This window comes from Natrix helvetica (assembly GCF_964273705.1).
Source record: "Natrix helvetica genome assembly, chromosome: 5".
NCBI lineage: Eukaryota > Metazoa > Chordata > Lepidosauria > Squamata > Natricidae > Natrix > Natrix helvetica.
In genome coordinates, this window is record NC_138551.1 from 33,594,274 (window position 1) to 33,607,566 (window position 13,293).

At 41.4% G+C, this 13,293-nt stretch overlaps 1 protein-coding gene across 3 annotated transcripts in view; it reads right to left on the reverse strand.

The window, feature by feature from the left end:
• Positions 1 to 13,293, reverse strand: part of U2SURP (U2 snRNP associated SURP domain containing) — a 48,373-nt gene that overhangs the window by 16,524 nt on the left and 18,556 nt on the right. For 2 of the 3 annotated variants that reach the window (XM_081955883.1, XM_081955884.1), the window contains exons 7-12: positions 10,983 to 11,077; positions 10,871 to 10,903; positions 10,702 to 10,784; positions 4,671 to 4,836; positions 3,443 to 3,654; positions 1,612 to 1,655 (exon numbers count right to left, since the gene is read on the reverse strand). In XM_081955883.1, coding sequence (XP_081812009.1) covers positions 1,612 to 1,655; positions 3,443 to 3,654; positions 4,671 to 4,836; positions 10,702 to 10,784; positions 10,871 to 10,903; positions 10,983 to 11,077 — 633 coding nt within the window. Of the gene's footprint in view, positions 1 to 1,611; positions 1,656 to 3,442; positions 3,655 to 4,670; positions 4,837 to 10,701; positions 10,785 to 10,870; positions 10,904 to 10,982; positions 11,078 to 13,293 lie in introns of those variants that run through there. The other variant, XM_081955885.1, reaches the window with a different exon arrangement.

Consider the following 13,293-nt stretch of genomic DNA (forward strand, 5'->3'; position numbering starts at 1 on the left):
TCAGTTGTTATTTACAATTGCCTGTTAATTAGAATGTACATCATTCACATGATGTCATTACAGAAATCATTTTATTTCATTGGTATAATGACACTATTGCAAAAATGACATAAAATGATTTAATACAACTGGAATTCCCATCCACTACAACAGGTTTCTAAACAGAGGTTTCACCAATATATTTATTGACATACAGAGAAATATTTTCCAGCGTTGGACTCTTAAAATGCTGCAGTGAGCAAAACTAGAACATTCTTTTTCGGAAACAGGTTTTATTTTCAATCCTAAGCAACAACAAAAATAAGGAAACATATGCAAACACATTCTCCTGGCTCTTGTAAGTCATATCACATAACTCTTCAGCAATGAAAATTGCTCTCCTCTTTAATAAAAAAAAAGCATCATGGAAAAGATGCTTGCATTTCTGTCTTCAAAATGTATAGCCTGGTTACATTATGAGTGTTTATGATTAAAAAACAACTTAAAACCAAAGGATAATAGCTGTAAAACATTAATTTGGCCAACAAAAAGAAGTATTTCAGTTATAATAAAACCACATTAATTGGAGCTGATCGTACCAATGTCTGGTCAAAAACTGTATACTTTCCCAATCCATCCCATGATGTTTTCCTGGTCCCCCGCTGCCGCAGACAGTTCAGCTGGTGTTGTTCACCAAGGCCAATGTCAAAGAGAATTTGGAAATCTTTGGTGGTCGTTTATTTTAAACAAGTGTTTGTGTTGCTATGTTTCAGAAGAGCTTTTTGCTTGGCTGAGCAAGGATTTGCCTGATATATGCTATACTCATTTGACCCTGAATTACATTAGACTAAATTATATCCTGATTATGAAAATTATACCTGCCATACTTAGATACGCTGAATACTCTCACCACTTAATTTAAAGAAAGATAAAGAAAAAAATATGAATTACTATACTAAAGCTTTCAGAAGATTACAGAAAAGATCTGTCATCCAAACCTCAATCATACAAGTCAATCAATGAGCCAAGATCAGAACCATGATAACCCATAACAAAGATGATATAACTGTTAATTCTGGATATAGTTAAAATCTACTCAATATCCCCATATTGATGCAATAAATGTATCCTTTTGATTATTAAACTAATAGGCAAGCCTAAACCCACTGGTTTTTACTGACATCCAAGAGTCTATCTTTTCACAACATGATAACTTTAGATCTGCTTTATAATGACTGCCCACAATATTTGGTCCTGTATGCTATCTAGACACAATGAAAGGTACAATTTAAAACACTTTTAAGGCATAAAGTTGAGAAAAACTGGTCTTTCTTTGTAACCATCTACTAAAATAATTCCAACTTCATTGCCTAAGCAGGGGGTTAGACTAGATGACCTCCAAGGTTCCTTCCAACTGTTATTCTATTCTCTTCACTCCATTAATCCTACAACAGAACTGAAATACTAGTAAAAGTCAGTTTAATGTAGATAGCAAACCTTAACATTCTCACACTTACAAAGCAACCATTGCTCAGTCAAGACTAAACTTTTCCTCAACATCACAATTTATATTAAATTCCAAATGGGATAGTCGCTATATTTAGATCAGTAATAATAAAGAAAAACATGTACCTTTCTGTTGGGATAACCACTTTGACTATGGCTTGCGACAGAGTCTGTATATGAAGTCACATCAGATAATAAACATAGAATATGTGAGTATTGTTAACAAGTAACAAGCAAAAAATACATATGCATTGAAAATACTACACATCTATCACATGTTTGCAGGCAATCACTGCTGCAGTTATAGACTATGCAAATACATAGCAAATTATTGTGTGTGGTGAACCACAAAAAGTTCACAAATTGCAAATGACATTCCAAATAGAATGTACATCAATGCACTGAATAGATACTATACTGATAACAGCCCAAAGGATTAGGCACAGATATCCATGTGTAGAGTAGGGCTTTTACTTTTCTCAATAGCAGTTTCCTTTTTACTGCATCAATTGCTATTCTTAACATCTTCAGGTTGTGAAACAAGTTACACATGCAGCATAGAAAAGCTATTAAAAAAAATAAAAGCCTCAATGTACATAGACAAACCCACCACATGCATATGAAGGGGCTTGCCAGATGAAGGCATATACAGAAAATTGAATCATATTTTCTATTTACTAAGTTAGTCCTATGCAAGCTAACATTTGTGGTGTTCCCACCATGTTTATGTGATCAGGGTATGGTATTAAATTCTTTCCATCCCCTCCTTTCTGGACACTGACTTCTCCCAGTTTTTATTGTTGTTGTTTTTTAAATCTTTTGAAAGCGGTGATTTGGAATACGCGGGAGCCCATAAAAATAACATCTTTTTGAATCATCAAAAGTGCACGCGCAGGCCAGAAAAACAGCTGAGAACTGCTTACAAAACAGTTGCATGAGACTGGAAAAATGTGTGGCACTTTGATGATTTGAAAAGAGGGGCTTCATATAGGTCCCATGTGTTCCAAAGGAGCTTTTTCAGCGGATCTGAGAGCCCTACTGTTTTTAATCACAGTTAAAAATCAAACGGGGAGTGGCAATAGTTTAAGCCAGGGGTGTCCAAACTTGGCAACTTTAAGACTTGTGGACTTCAACTCCCAGAATTCCCCAGCCAGCTCTGCTGGCTGGGGAATTCTGGGAGTTGAAGTCCACAAGTCTTAAAGTTGCCAAGTTTGGACATCCCTGGTTTAAGCTAACCAAGGCTCTGCCTTACCAGATTTTGAACCCTGCTAAGAAGCCAGGCTTTAGAGAATGCGACCAGGAAGAGCCCAAGAGGTTTTCACCACAATTATTATCACTGCCCATGTAACGTTTAACTATGTTAAAGCCAGCACTAAAGTTTTGCAGTCCAAAACCAAAAACTTGCCTGAGAAAGGCAACAAGATTTTTAAAAAGGAAGCAATCTGTAGCTTATTGGTTATATTTGTACTGGCCATTAGGTTCTCAACCCTTTCAAAGCTGAGAAACTTCATGAAAGTATTAAAACAATGTGATATCACTTGTGTTTAAGAGTTACTTACCATTTGTTTTTTTTAAAAATCCTTTAACTATCCTGTTATTTTCAACTACCGATTTAATGTCTGAAATAGCTTTTTACATTGAAACATGTGAGCTCATCCTAATTAATCAATCTGGCTGAATTTAAATGTAGCCTTTAAAAAGATTAATTTAGAGACTGCAAATCTGGCAGCTAACAAAAGGGGGACAGAAGAGGAAAAAAACCAGGGAGCGTGGAAGGGGAAAACACGTGGTGGCCAGATTTAAAAGTGCAATTAAAAACAAAACCCAATTATGTAGCCCAAACATGACGAGGGAATGAGGCTCCTTAAACTAAGGCAGGGCACAATTAAGCAAACTTCTATCACAGAGTTACAAATACTATCATACAGAAGATGTACGGCCCTGAGTAACTTTTTACCTTCTCAAAATCTTCTTTGTTTTTAGGTGGTGGCAACATTGGAGCATTAGGATTCTTCAGTCTCTCTCTGGGCTGAGCATTAAATGGCAGACCCGAAGGAGGTGGTGGAAGGGTATGTTCCATCATTGAAGGAGGAATATATATAGGATGAGGAGGAATAGGAACAGCTTTGCCCCAGCCTAATTTCATTTCAAAAGACATGATCATCTTGCCTGGGGAAGAAATGTACTGATTTAGAAACTGCATTATCAGTGTTTCAATGAAAATAGGTCCTTACATAGAAGCTCACTGTTGTCTAACATATGTATCATGCAACAGAAATAAATTGCATTAAATTCAGTATTAGTTTTTAAAGATGTCCGAGTAAGGATACTGTACAGGTAGTGCCCAAGTTACGACCAAAATTGAGCCCAAAATTTATGTTGCTAAGTGAAACATTTGTTAAATGAGTTTGCCCCATTTTACAAATTTTCTTGCCACGGTTTTTAAGTGAATCATTGCATTTGTTAAATTAGTAACAGTTAACTGAACATGGATTCCCCATTGACTTTCCTGGTCAGAAGGCTGCAAAAGCTGATCACATGACCCTGGGATACTGAAACTATCATAAATATGAATCAATTGCCAAGCATCTGAATTTTGATCATGTGACCATGGGGATGCTGCAATGGTCACAAGTAGGAAAAATGGTTATTTTCAGTGCCATTGTAACTTTGAACGGTTACTAAATGAACTGTTGTAAGTCAAGGACTACTTGTAGTAATTAAACACTGCAACTTCCAATCAATTCTCACATCAAGGTATTTTATCGAATGTAAAAGTGGACATAAGACTTTGTTGACATGCACACAATTACATGGTTGCAATAATTGGCTTTCATATCATTCAAATACTACTATTAGAGCTAAATCTGGAGTAGGCATTTTCTTTTTTTCAAATAAGTAGAAGTAAGAATAAGAAACCAAAAATGAAATAAATTCCTCTGAGGGAAAAGCCCAGTTATATAAACATAACAGGCAATCTGATAAATTAATTCATCTGGCACCTACTAATTTCTTAACTTCAAAATTCTTAAAAGGTAAGGAAAATCTTTTGTTAAGATTTGCATAACAAAGCATAGATAAGTTAGTAAACCTTCCCCACACAATGATTTTCACTGGAACACCTTGCTTTGCTCAATGTTCCTCCTGATATCTTATATAGGCAATTAATTTCAATCCTTTAGTACCATTTAAATTCTTTAGTGCACGTTCAGCATCTCTCCTATTCATGAAGGCAACAAATCCACAATTCCTTTCTCTTGCTCTTTCTTCATCAGTCCTTGGCCACATAATTTTCACACTTGCCAAAGGCCCAAAACGTCCAAATTCTTGACACAACATCTCTTCATTCATCTAGAAACAGAAAAGAGAATGAAGTATTTCTCAAAAGAAAGGGCATATCCTATATTCTGTAGGTACAATGGAAAAAAATTAAAACAAACAGAATCGTGATAAAAATGTCATAAGATCCAGAAATACCCTAATCATTTGTTCTCATAGCAATAAAACATGGAAGACCACCGGGGGGCGTTAAACATCAATCCCCCGACTCGCTGGACCCGCCGGGTGCCCCGAGCCTTCTAGAAGCCCAGTGGACATCGTGGGAGGTTGGGGCTGGGCACGAAACATCCATTATGAATCATCTGAGTCACCGGGGATGTTGGATCTGCGGAGGGCATCGGAATGAATAATAGAGGCCTTCTGAAATGGCGCGGTGGCGACGCTGGCGTTTGAAAGATGCACGGTGAGCCGCTGACACCACCCCCTCCCCATCAGGGCTTGTTCACCAGCCGTCGTATAGTCTCTGAGAATTTTTACTATCAGGGGCTTGGAAGAACTACGGGGAACTATTTGAATTCCCCCCCCCTGTCGCTATGAATCACCTTCTCACCCCTATGGACTTTGAAGAACTGCCTAACTTATGGACTTTGAAGAACTTCCTAACCCTATGGTGGGCCTATTTATTTTTAGCTACTTCTACCGATTTCTTTCCCCTTCTTTCTCATTTTGTGATCTTAGCTGCCGTTCGCTATGATTTCTACGGGTAGACTTATTTAACATCTCAGCACCCAGAATCCTTCTGTAGCCCGGCGTATTTACTATCCACTATTTGTCATGTATGCGAGGTCTGACCTTATTTTACTGCGAGAATCCCCCCTCTCGCAGTTATGTCCTCCTGCCCTTTCTAGGACCCACCTCGAGGACGGGTTTATTAACCCAGAGAGGTGGAGGAAGCGCACATTGTGGGGTTTTTTAATAAAATCTTTTTTAAAAATTGTAAGGGGTTCTAGGGGTGGGGGGGGGGAACCGGTTAGGAGGGATGGTAGAGCCAGGCACTTAGGTGTGGTCGAAAGAGGAGGGAGCGGAGTGGGGGAGGAGAGGGAAGATAGCATTCCTGTTCAGGGCTCCTCAATACCAACAGTCGTGGGGAGGGGCAGGTGTGAGGACAACTTAAGAGCACGTAGTCGGTTGGGAGACCGGGGCTTTTGGTCATTCCCGGTCGTTTGTACCAACCCCTGCATACTAGGTGGTCAGGACCTACAGACCCAAGGCCTGAGACTGCTGTTATGCAATGCGAGGTCCGTTGTTAATAAGGCCCCCCTCATCCACGATCTAATTTTGGAGGGGGAGCCGGACCTCGCCGGAATAACCGAGACCTGGTTGGGCCACGAGGGAGGTCTACCCCTTGTGGAAATGTGCCCACCAGGTTATCGAGCATTTCACCAGCCTCGGGCCCAGGGAAGGGGCGGTGGGGTAGCTGTGATTATCCGGGAAGACTTAGAGCCGAGAGAGTTCACTGTGCCGCAGACATCCGGGTGTGAGTCCCTCGTCGTGAGATGGGGCCCAGGGAGGCAGTTGGGCCTGCTGATAGTATACCTGGCTCCTCGCTATACTTCAGCGGCCCTGCCCGAACTCCTTGAGCTGATCTCATCGGTGGCGGTTGAGACCCCCAAACTTTTAGTGATGGGGGATTTTAATCTGCCGTCGATGGGAGAAGCGTCTGAGGGGGTTCGGGAGTTCATGGCTTCCATGACAGCCATGGACCTGACCCAGTTAATTCAGGGCCCTACTCACGAGGGAGGCCACACCCTGGACCTTGTTTTTGTCTCTGGCCAGTGGACGAGTGATCTGGGAATAGGGGATCTAGACACTATTCCCCTGTCATGGTCGGATCACTCACTTCTCCGGCTGGACTTCCCTGGTGCTACCCCCCGCCGCGAGGAGGCGGAACTGGAAGGTATTAGATGGTTCCGCCCCAAGCGCCTGATGGAACCGGATAGGTTCCAGACGGAACTTGGGCCACCTACTGTGGACCTGACCCGCCCCCGAGTGGAGGACCTGGTAGACGCATGGAATAGTGCGACTACCGGGGCCCTAGACCGGGTGGCGCCTTTGCGGCCTCTCTTGCGGCGACGAACCACCCTGGCACCTTGGTTTACCGAGGAGCTAAGGGTGATGAAACGCCACAAGAGACGCCTAGAGAGTCGTTGGAGATCCTCCCGTTCCGAATTTGACCGAGCACAGGTACGAGCATATTTGAAGACGTACCTTGTGGCATTAAGAGCGGCCAAACGTCAACATTGTGCCGCTCTTATTGCGTCTGCAGACAACCGCCCTGCTGCCCTATTTCGGGTGACCCGTTCCCTCTTGTTTGAGAGACCACGGGAAGCCCCACTACAGGGCAGAGCAGAGGAGTTTGGGAATTATCTACAGGACAAAGTCGCTCAAATCCGGATGGGATGGACCCCTTTCAGTGATTCAGTAGAGACGCCCGTTGCGAGTCTTGAGGGACCGCTTTGGGAGGAGTTTGACTCGGTTGCCATCGAGGATTTGGACAGGTTGCGTGGACGTCTGCGACCTACCACATGTTTATTGGACCCGTGTCCCTCCTGGCTTGTACTGGCATCCTGGGAGGTTACGCGCGACTGGCTCCTGGGCCTGGTGAACGCCTCGTTGGGTGAGGGTTCTCTACCGGCCGCCTTGAAAGAGGCGGTGGTGAGGCCCCTGCTCAAGAAGCCTTCCCTGGACCCAACGGACCTAGTCAATTATCGTCCAGTCTCCAACCTTCCTTTTTTAGCGAAGGTTGTAGAGAGTGTGGTAGCACAGCAGTTCCCACGTCACCTGGAGGAAAATGATTATCTAGACCCGCGCCAGTCCGGCTTCCGACCCGGGCACAGCACAGAGACGGCCTTGGTCGCATTGGTTGATGATCTCTGGAGGGCCAGAGATAGGGGTTGTTCCTCTATCCTGGTCCTATTAGATCTCTCGGCGGCGTTCGATACCATCGACCATGGTATCCTGTTGCACCGGCTAGAGGGGCTGGGAGTCAGGGGCACCGTCTTACGGTGGTTTGGCTCCTACCTCTCTGATCGGACGCAACGTGTGTTGACAGGGGAGCAGAGTTCGACCCGGAGGCCACTCACATGTGGAGTGCCACAGGGATCGGTACTCTCGCCTCTCCTGTTCAACACATATATGAAACCGCTGGGCGAGATCATCCGTGGTTTTGGGGTGGGATATCATCTGTATGCTGATGATACTCAGCTATACATTTCCACCCCGAACCACCCCAATGAGGCCGTCGAAATGATGTCCCGGTGTCTGGAGGCCGTACGGGTCTGGATGGATGGCAACCGACTAAAACTCAACCCTTCCAAGACGGAGTGGCTGTGGCTTCCGGCCTCCCGGTTCAACCAGGTGTTTCCATCTCTGGCCATCGGGGGCGTCCAACTAGCCCCCATGGAACAGGTGCGCAATTTGGGCGTCCTCCTGGATGCCCGGCTGTCCATGGATAACCATGTAACAGCCGTGGCAAGGGGGGCGTTCCATCAGGTCCGCCTGATGCGCCAATTGCGCCCCTTATTGGACTGGGATGCCCTACGCACAGTCACCCATGCGCTAGTGACGTCTCGCCTGGATTACTGCAATGCTCTCTACATGGGGCTTCCCTTGAGATGCACTCGGAGACTACAGTTGGTCCAGAATGCGGCCGCGCGGGTGATTATGGGGAGGACTAGGTACTCCCCTGTAACACCTCTCCTGCGCGAGCTGCACTGGCTTCCTGTGGTCTACCGAGTGCGTTTCAAGGTTTTGATTATGATCTTTAAAGCGCTTCATGGCACAGGGCCTAGTTATATGCAGGATCGCATCCTGCCCCACACATCCCTACGACCAATTCGCTCACACAGAGAGGGACTTCTCCGGGTACCGTCCGCCAAACAGTGCCGGGGGGCGACACCCAGGAGCAGAGCCTTCTCTGTGGTGGGCCCAGCCCTGTGGAATGACCTCCCCCGTGACATCAGGATTACTTCCGATCTCCGCTCCTTCCGTGTACAGCTGAAGACCCACCTCTTTCAATTATCTGGCCTGGCTCAATCGTAATTATTCTTATTCCTCCTAACTGTTTTTAAATTGTATTTTAAACGTTAAATCTTAATTTTATATCGGGTTTTTACAATTGGGGTATTTTAATGCGGGTCTTTTAACTGTCTATATGATGTAAATTGTTTACCTCCTCCGAGTCCGTGTTTGTGTATCTGTATGTATGTTCTGTATGTACGCCTATGTGTTTTATATATTTTCTGTGTTTTATATGCCCCATTGTACGCCGCCCCGAGTCCTACTTGGAAAGGGAGCGGCTAATAAATTCAAACTTATTATTATTATTATGGTTCATAATCCAATAATGCTCAACAGCTTTGGGGTTGGAGTCTCAATTCTTAGAAGCAATTGGGAAAGCTGCCTTAGAAAATGGCTACTATAATGGACAGGCCTGGTGACACATACACACCTGTAGAATGAATAAGCCCATCAAAACAACTGTTGAGATCTCTATTATGCCACAATGAATTTTTGCTAATGAACCTAAGCTACAGAGTAGTGCTTTGCTTTAGAACAGGGGTGTCAAACCCACAGCTCATGGGCCAAATGTGTCACGTGCTGGCTATGCCTATTCCGAGTTTAACGAAGAGGAAAAGTCGTGATACATCACATGATGTGAAAACACGAGTTTGACACTCCTGCTTTAGAAGATGGAAAATTGTTAATTCTATACAGTTGTGGTATATAATCTTTTCAGGGCTCAGTGTAGGTGAAGAAGTGGCCGAACCTGAGGATGGAGTTAAAAGAGGGAGCAGCCTGGAATCCCTACATACCACAAGCAGATTAACTCCAAACCTCCTGGAATTTCTTTGAACTTTATCTAACTCCAAGCAGGTGCTAACAATTAGTTGAGAAGACTTTTGGGGCATATGCTTTTAGCAATAAATCAGTTTATTTGGATCTTCTTGTGTGAACCTGATCTTTTGTGCCTGAGACATATTTAAAATTTGGAGAGCATAACTTAAGTATCCTCATAACATAGCTTCCATCAAAAATATATATTTATCCAATTGCAAAACGAAATGCTTATGGAAAGACGTCTATCAGGCCAAAGATTTTGCTGCAAATCAACATGTTGTTAGAAGCTGTTGTTTTGTAGTACACCAGCTTTCTGTTTAATTTCTGTCAAGATAAATGTGCCTCTAGACTCTGGAGAGATGTAAGGTATACTTTATAGATTTCTGCAATACTGTAGCTAGTAACTAATTAATTTAAAACAGAGTTGGTGCTGAAGTGGATGTGAGAATATGGGTACCGAATGTACCCACAGATGGAATGATAAGAGGCAAAACAAACAAGCTATCAGTTAAAGTTAACAGTTAAAAGAATTAACTGATCAAGTTAGGGAGACAGTAGGGAACAAAACTTCTTCCTCCAATGTGTAGTTTTCCTTAGGATACAACAAAATGCTTTTCATATAAAGTCGTATTAGAGCAGAAAGAGTAAAAAGAGTCTTGTGAGAGTATAAAGTCAAGTTGCATCATATGTTTGAATTATGAATGAAAAGAAAATTAATGTCTAACCCATAGAAAGTAAGTTACAGATAGTCTATAGGAATATTCATTTAGTTATCTAATTCAATTAAAGAACTGCAGCCACAACATACATACTTTAGTAGATGTAGCTGGAATGAGAAGATCTGGACTTTAAATAAAATCTTTATTCAACCATTAATTTAAGTGATGATTTTTATATAAATCATTATCAAAATTGTCTCCCTCACAAAATATTTATATAAAGCATTATGGGTAAACATGCACAATATTTGCATACTTATGCTACGAAAAATTATGCACAGAGTTCACAGCAATGAATGTTTTTAAGTCCTCTTATTACCTGGGGATTAATGTTTCCAAGATACAAATTTGTTGTACTTGGATCTCCAACATCATGTGAACCTGGAGCATAATCATCCAGTACTAAAACAAAGAGAAGAAGATGTAATTCAATGCGTTCATTTTAAATTAACTCAGCATGTAATTAAGTTGTAAAACCATATTACCACCTGAAGATCTATTTCTTCTTGAAGGTGCATCCACTAAAAGAAAGATCGGATGTCTATTTAGTTCCAAGTTTTTGTAGAATTACAATACTGCGATACAATAATGATTACTTACTGGAACGGCGTTGTCCATCTGAATCTGACTGAGGTGGCTCAAAACGACTTAATCTACCTTTAGTTTTATGTCTTTCATCACGCTCTTCTTGAATTCTGTAAGATATATTTTATAAAACTAGTAAGCAGCTTCAATTCTAGTAGACATCATTATAATAAAAAAACAAATCCAACTGATTTAACTTATTTTATCATTTGAAAACATCTATCCCAAGTTTCAAGATAGACCACCTTGGAGTTTGGAGATTGACCACTTTGGAGAACCCAGATGTAAAGAAATTCTTTAAATCAGGATTCTCCAAAGTGGACAATAACAGTCTTCAAGGGCTAACAGATCTATCCATTTATTGTTGTGGTTGTTCTCATTATAGACACAAAATTGTAAAATCACAACTGCCAGCTGGTTTTGCCTTTATATGCATCAAGTTCCTCCCAAGAATTTAGGATGTTGTAATGCATCAATATAGTATATGTGCTGATCCAAGCAGCATGGACTTTTGTAATTGACAGATAGAAATTTGTAAATGCTTAGATTTTCTAAGTGCCATCCAAGGTTTTTTGGTATGGCATCCAGTATGTCAATAACCACTGGGACCACCATGACTAGTTTATCCCATAATCTTTCAACTTTGATTTCCAGATCCCTTTGTCAGGGTGCGGGGGGGGGGGGGGCACGCATGCATGCACATGGGATGGAGAGTGTGCAGGGGGAAAACTTTTGCAACTATTTTGATTTCATCCCAGTTTTTTTTAATCTATAAATAAAATACTCAGTTTTAGTTCTTCTTTAAAAAACTCCAAATTGCTCTTTTTCTTCTCCAATTCTTTGTCTTCTATTGTACTATCCCTAGATAATCCCACACTAACTATACATACTTTCTTCTTTATTATTATTATTCATACTACTGTTAGTCAAAATAGTATTTATTAAATTATTTTCATGTAATAAATGTTTGGTGATTGATGAACAAGCTGAAATTTCACAAAAGTGCTTATGACCTGAAGAGTTTGAGGATCCAGATTTAGGCCATGCGTAAAGGTCTCTCAAAGAAACAAAATATTGCTACTCACTATTAAAACTTCCTTTCAATTTTAGATACCCACTATGGATTATGTATCCCTTTACTGCGTCACAGACTGAATTATATTGTAATTTAGATGAAAGTATTGCTGTCTTATCCAATCTGACAGCTCAGCTTGAGGCAGAAAAATAGTTTGCATGGTTGGACAGTTGTAAAAATAGAAAATACACTTTTGAGAATAACCCTAAGATGGTAAAAATTGAAAATGTCACCAAGTACCCACTAAAAATACAATACTATGCAACATATTTTTTTAAAAACTGCCCAGGAATTAAGACTCATAAATCAAAGTGATACAGACTTCAATCCAGTGGGTGGGTGTGGAATTATTTGTTCCAAGGAACTTAGATAGAAGCATACTTTTAAAACTGGGGTGGGAATTGTGGCACAGAAAGAAATGATGAGAAAGATTACCAAGGTTGGTAAAAAAAATATTATTAAAGTCTAGATAACACTCTCTCTTGTGAAGTTTCCTAATTAATAAAACAGTTGTTTATTACCCTTTTCAGATATATGCGATTATTAAAAATGTCATTTTGAGAGCAGGAAGGCATAAGCTTAGAGTTTCAAAAGATGGCTTTATAAAGGATCACAGAAAGCATCAAAATAAGAAAAGTCCTACCATGATCGGCCTGGTATCAGAGACCCGGGAAGGGGGGGGGGGATCTATCTAGGCTAGTAGTGTGAATAATACAAAATAATACAATACAGCAGACAGAAACCTGATAGTAAGAGCATATAATATTTGAGACATTCCCCCCCAAAAAATCCTCCATAGAACTGCCTTTGTGCAATCTTTTTGTTTTTTCCTACTCCAAATAACGAACCATTCCCAAGACGTTTTAGAGATCTAGTACACCTATCTATGCTAGAACTATTATCAGTGGTTCATTCGGGAAATAATTTTAAGATGGCTATGTATTACACACTAAATTTGAGACAGATTAAGTTTAAATCCATAAAGGCACATATTATTCATCCCCAATCTTTGATATATTGTTAGCTACTTGATATTAAGAATATTATTGATTCTGAAAGAAACATAATTCCATGTAAATAAAGGATGACTGGACCAAAAAGACAATGACTGCTACTAGATCCGTGATGGTGAACCTATGGCACACGTGCCACAGGTGGCATGCAGCGCCCTCTCTGTGGGCACGTGAACCGTAATCCTAATTCAGCTCCACCGCACATGCTCGTGTGCCTCCTACTGGCCAGCTGGTCGTC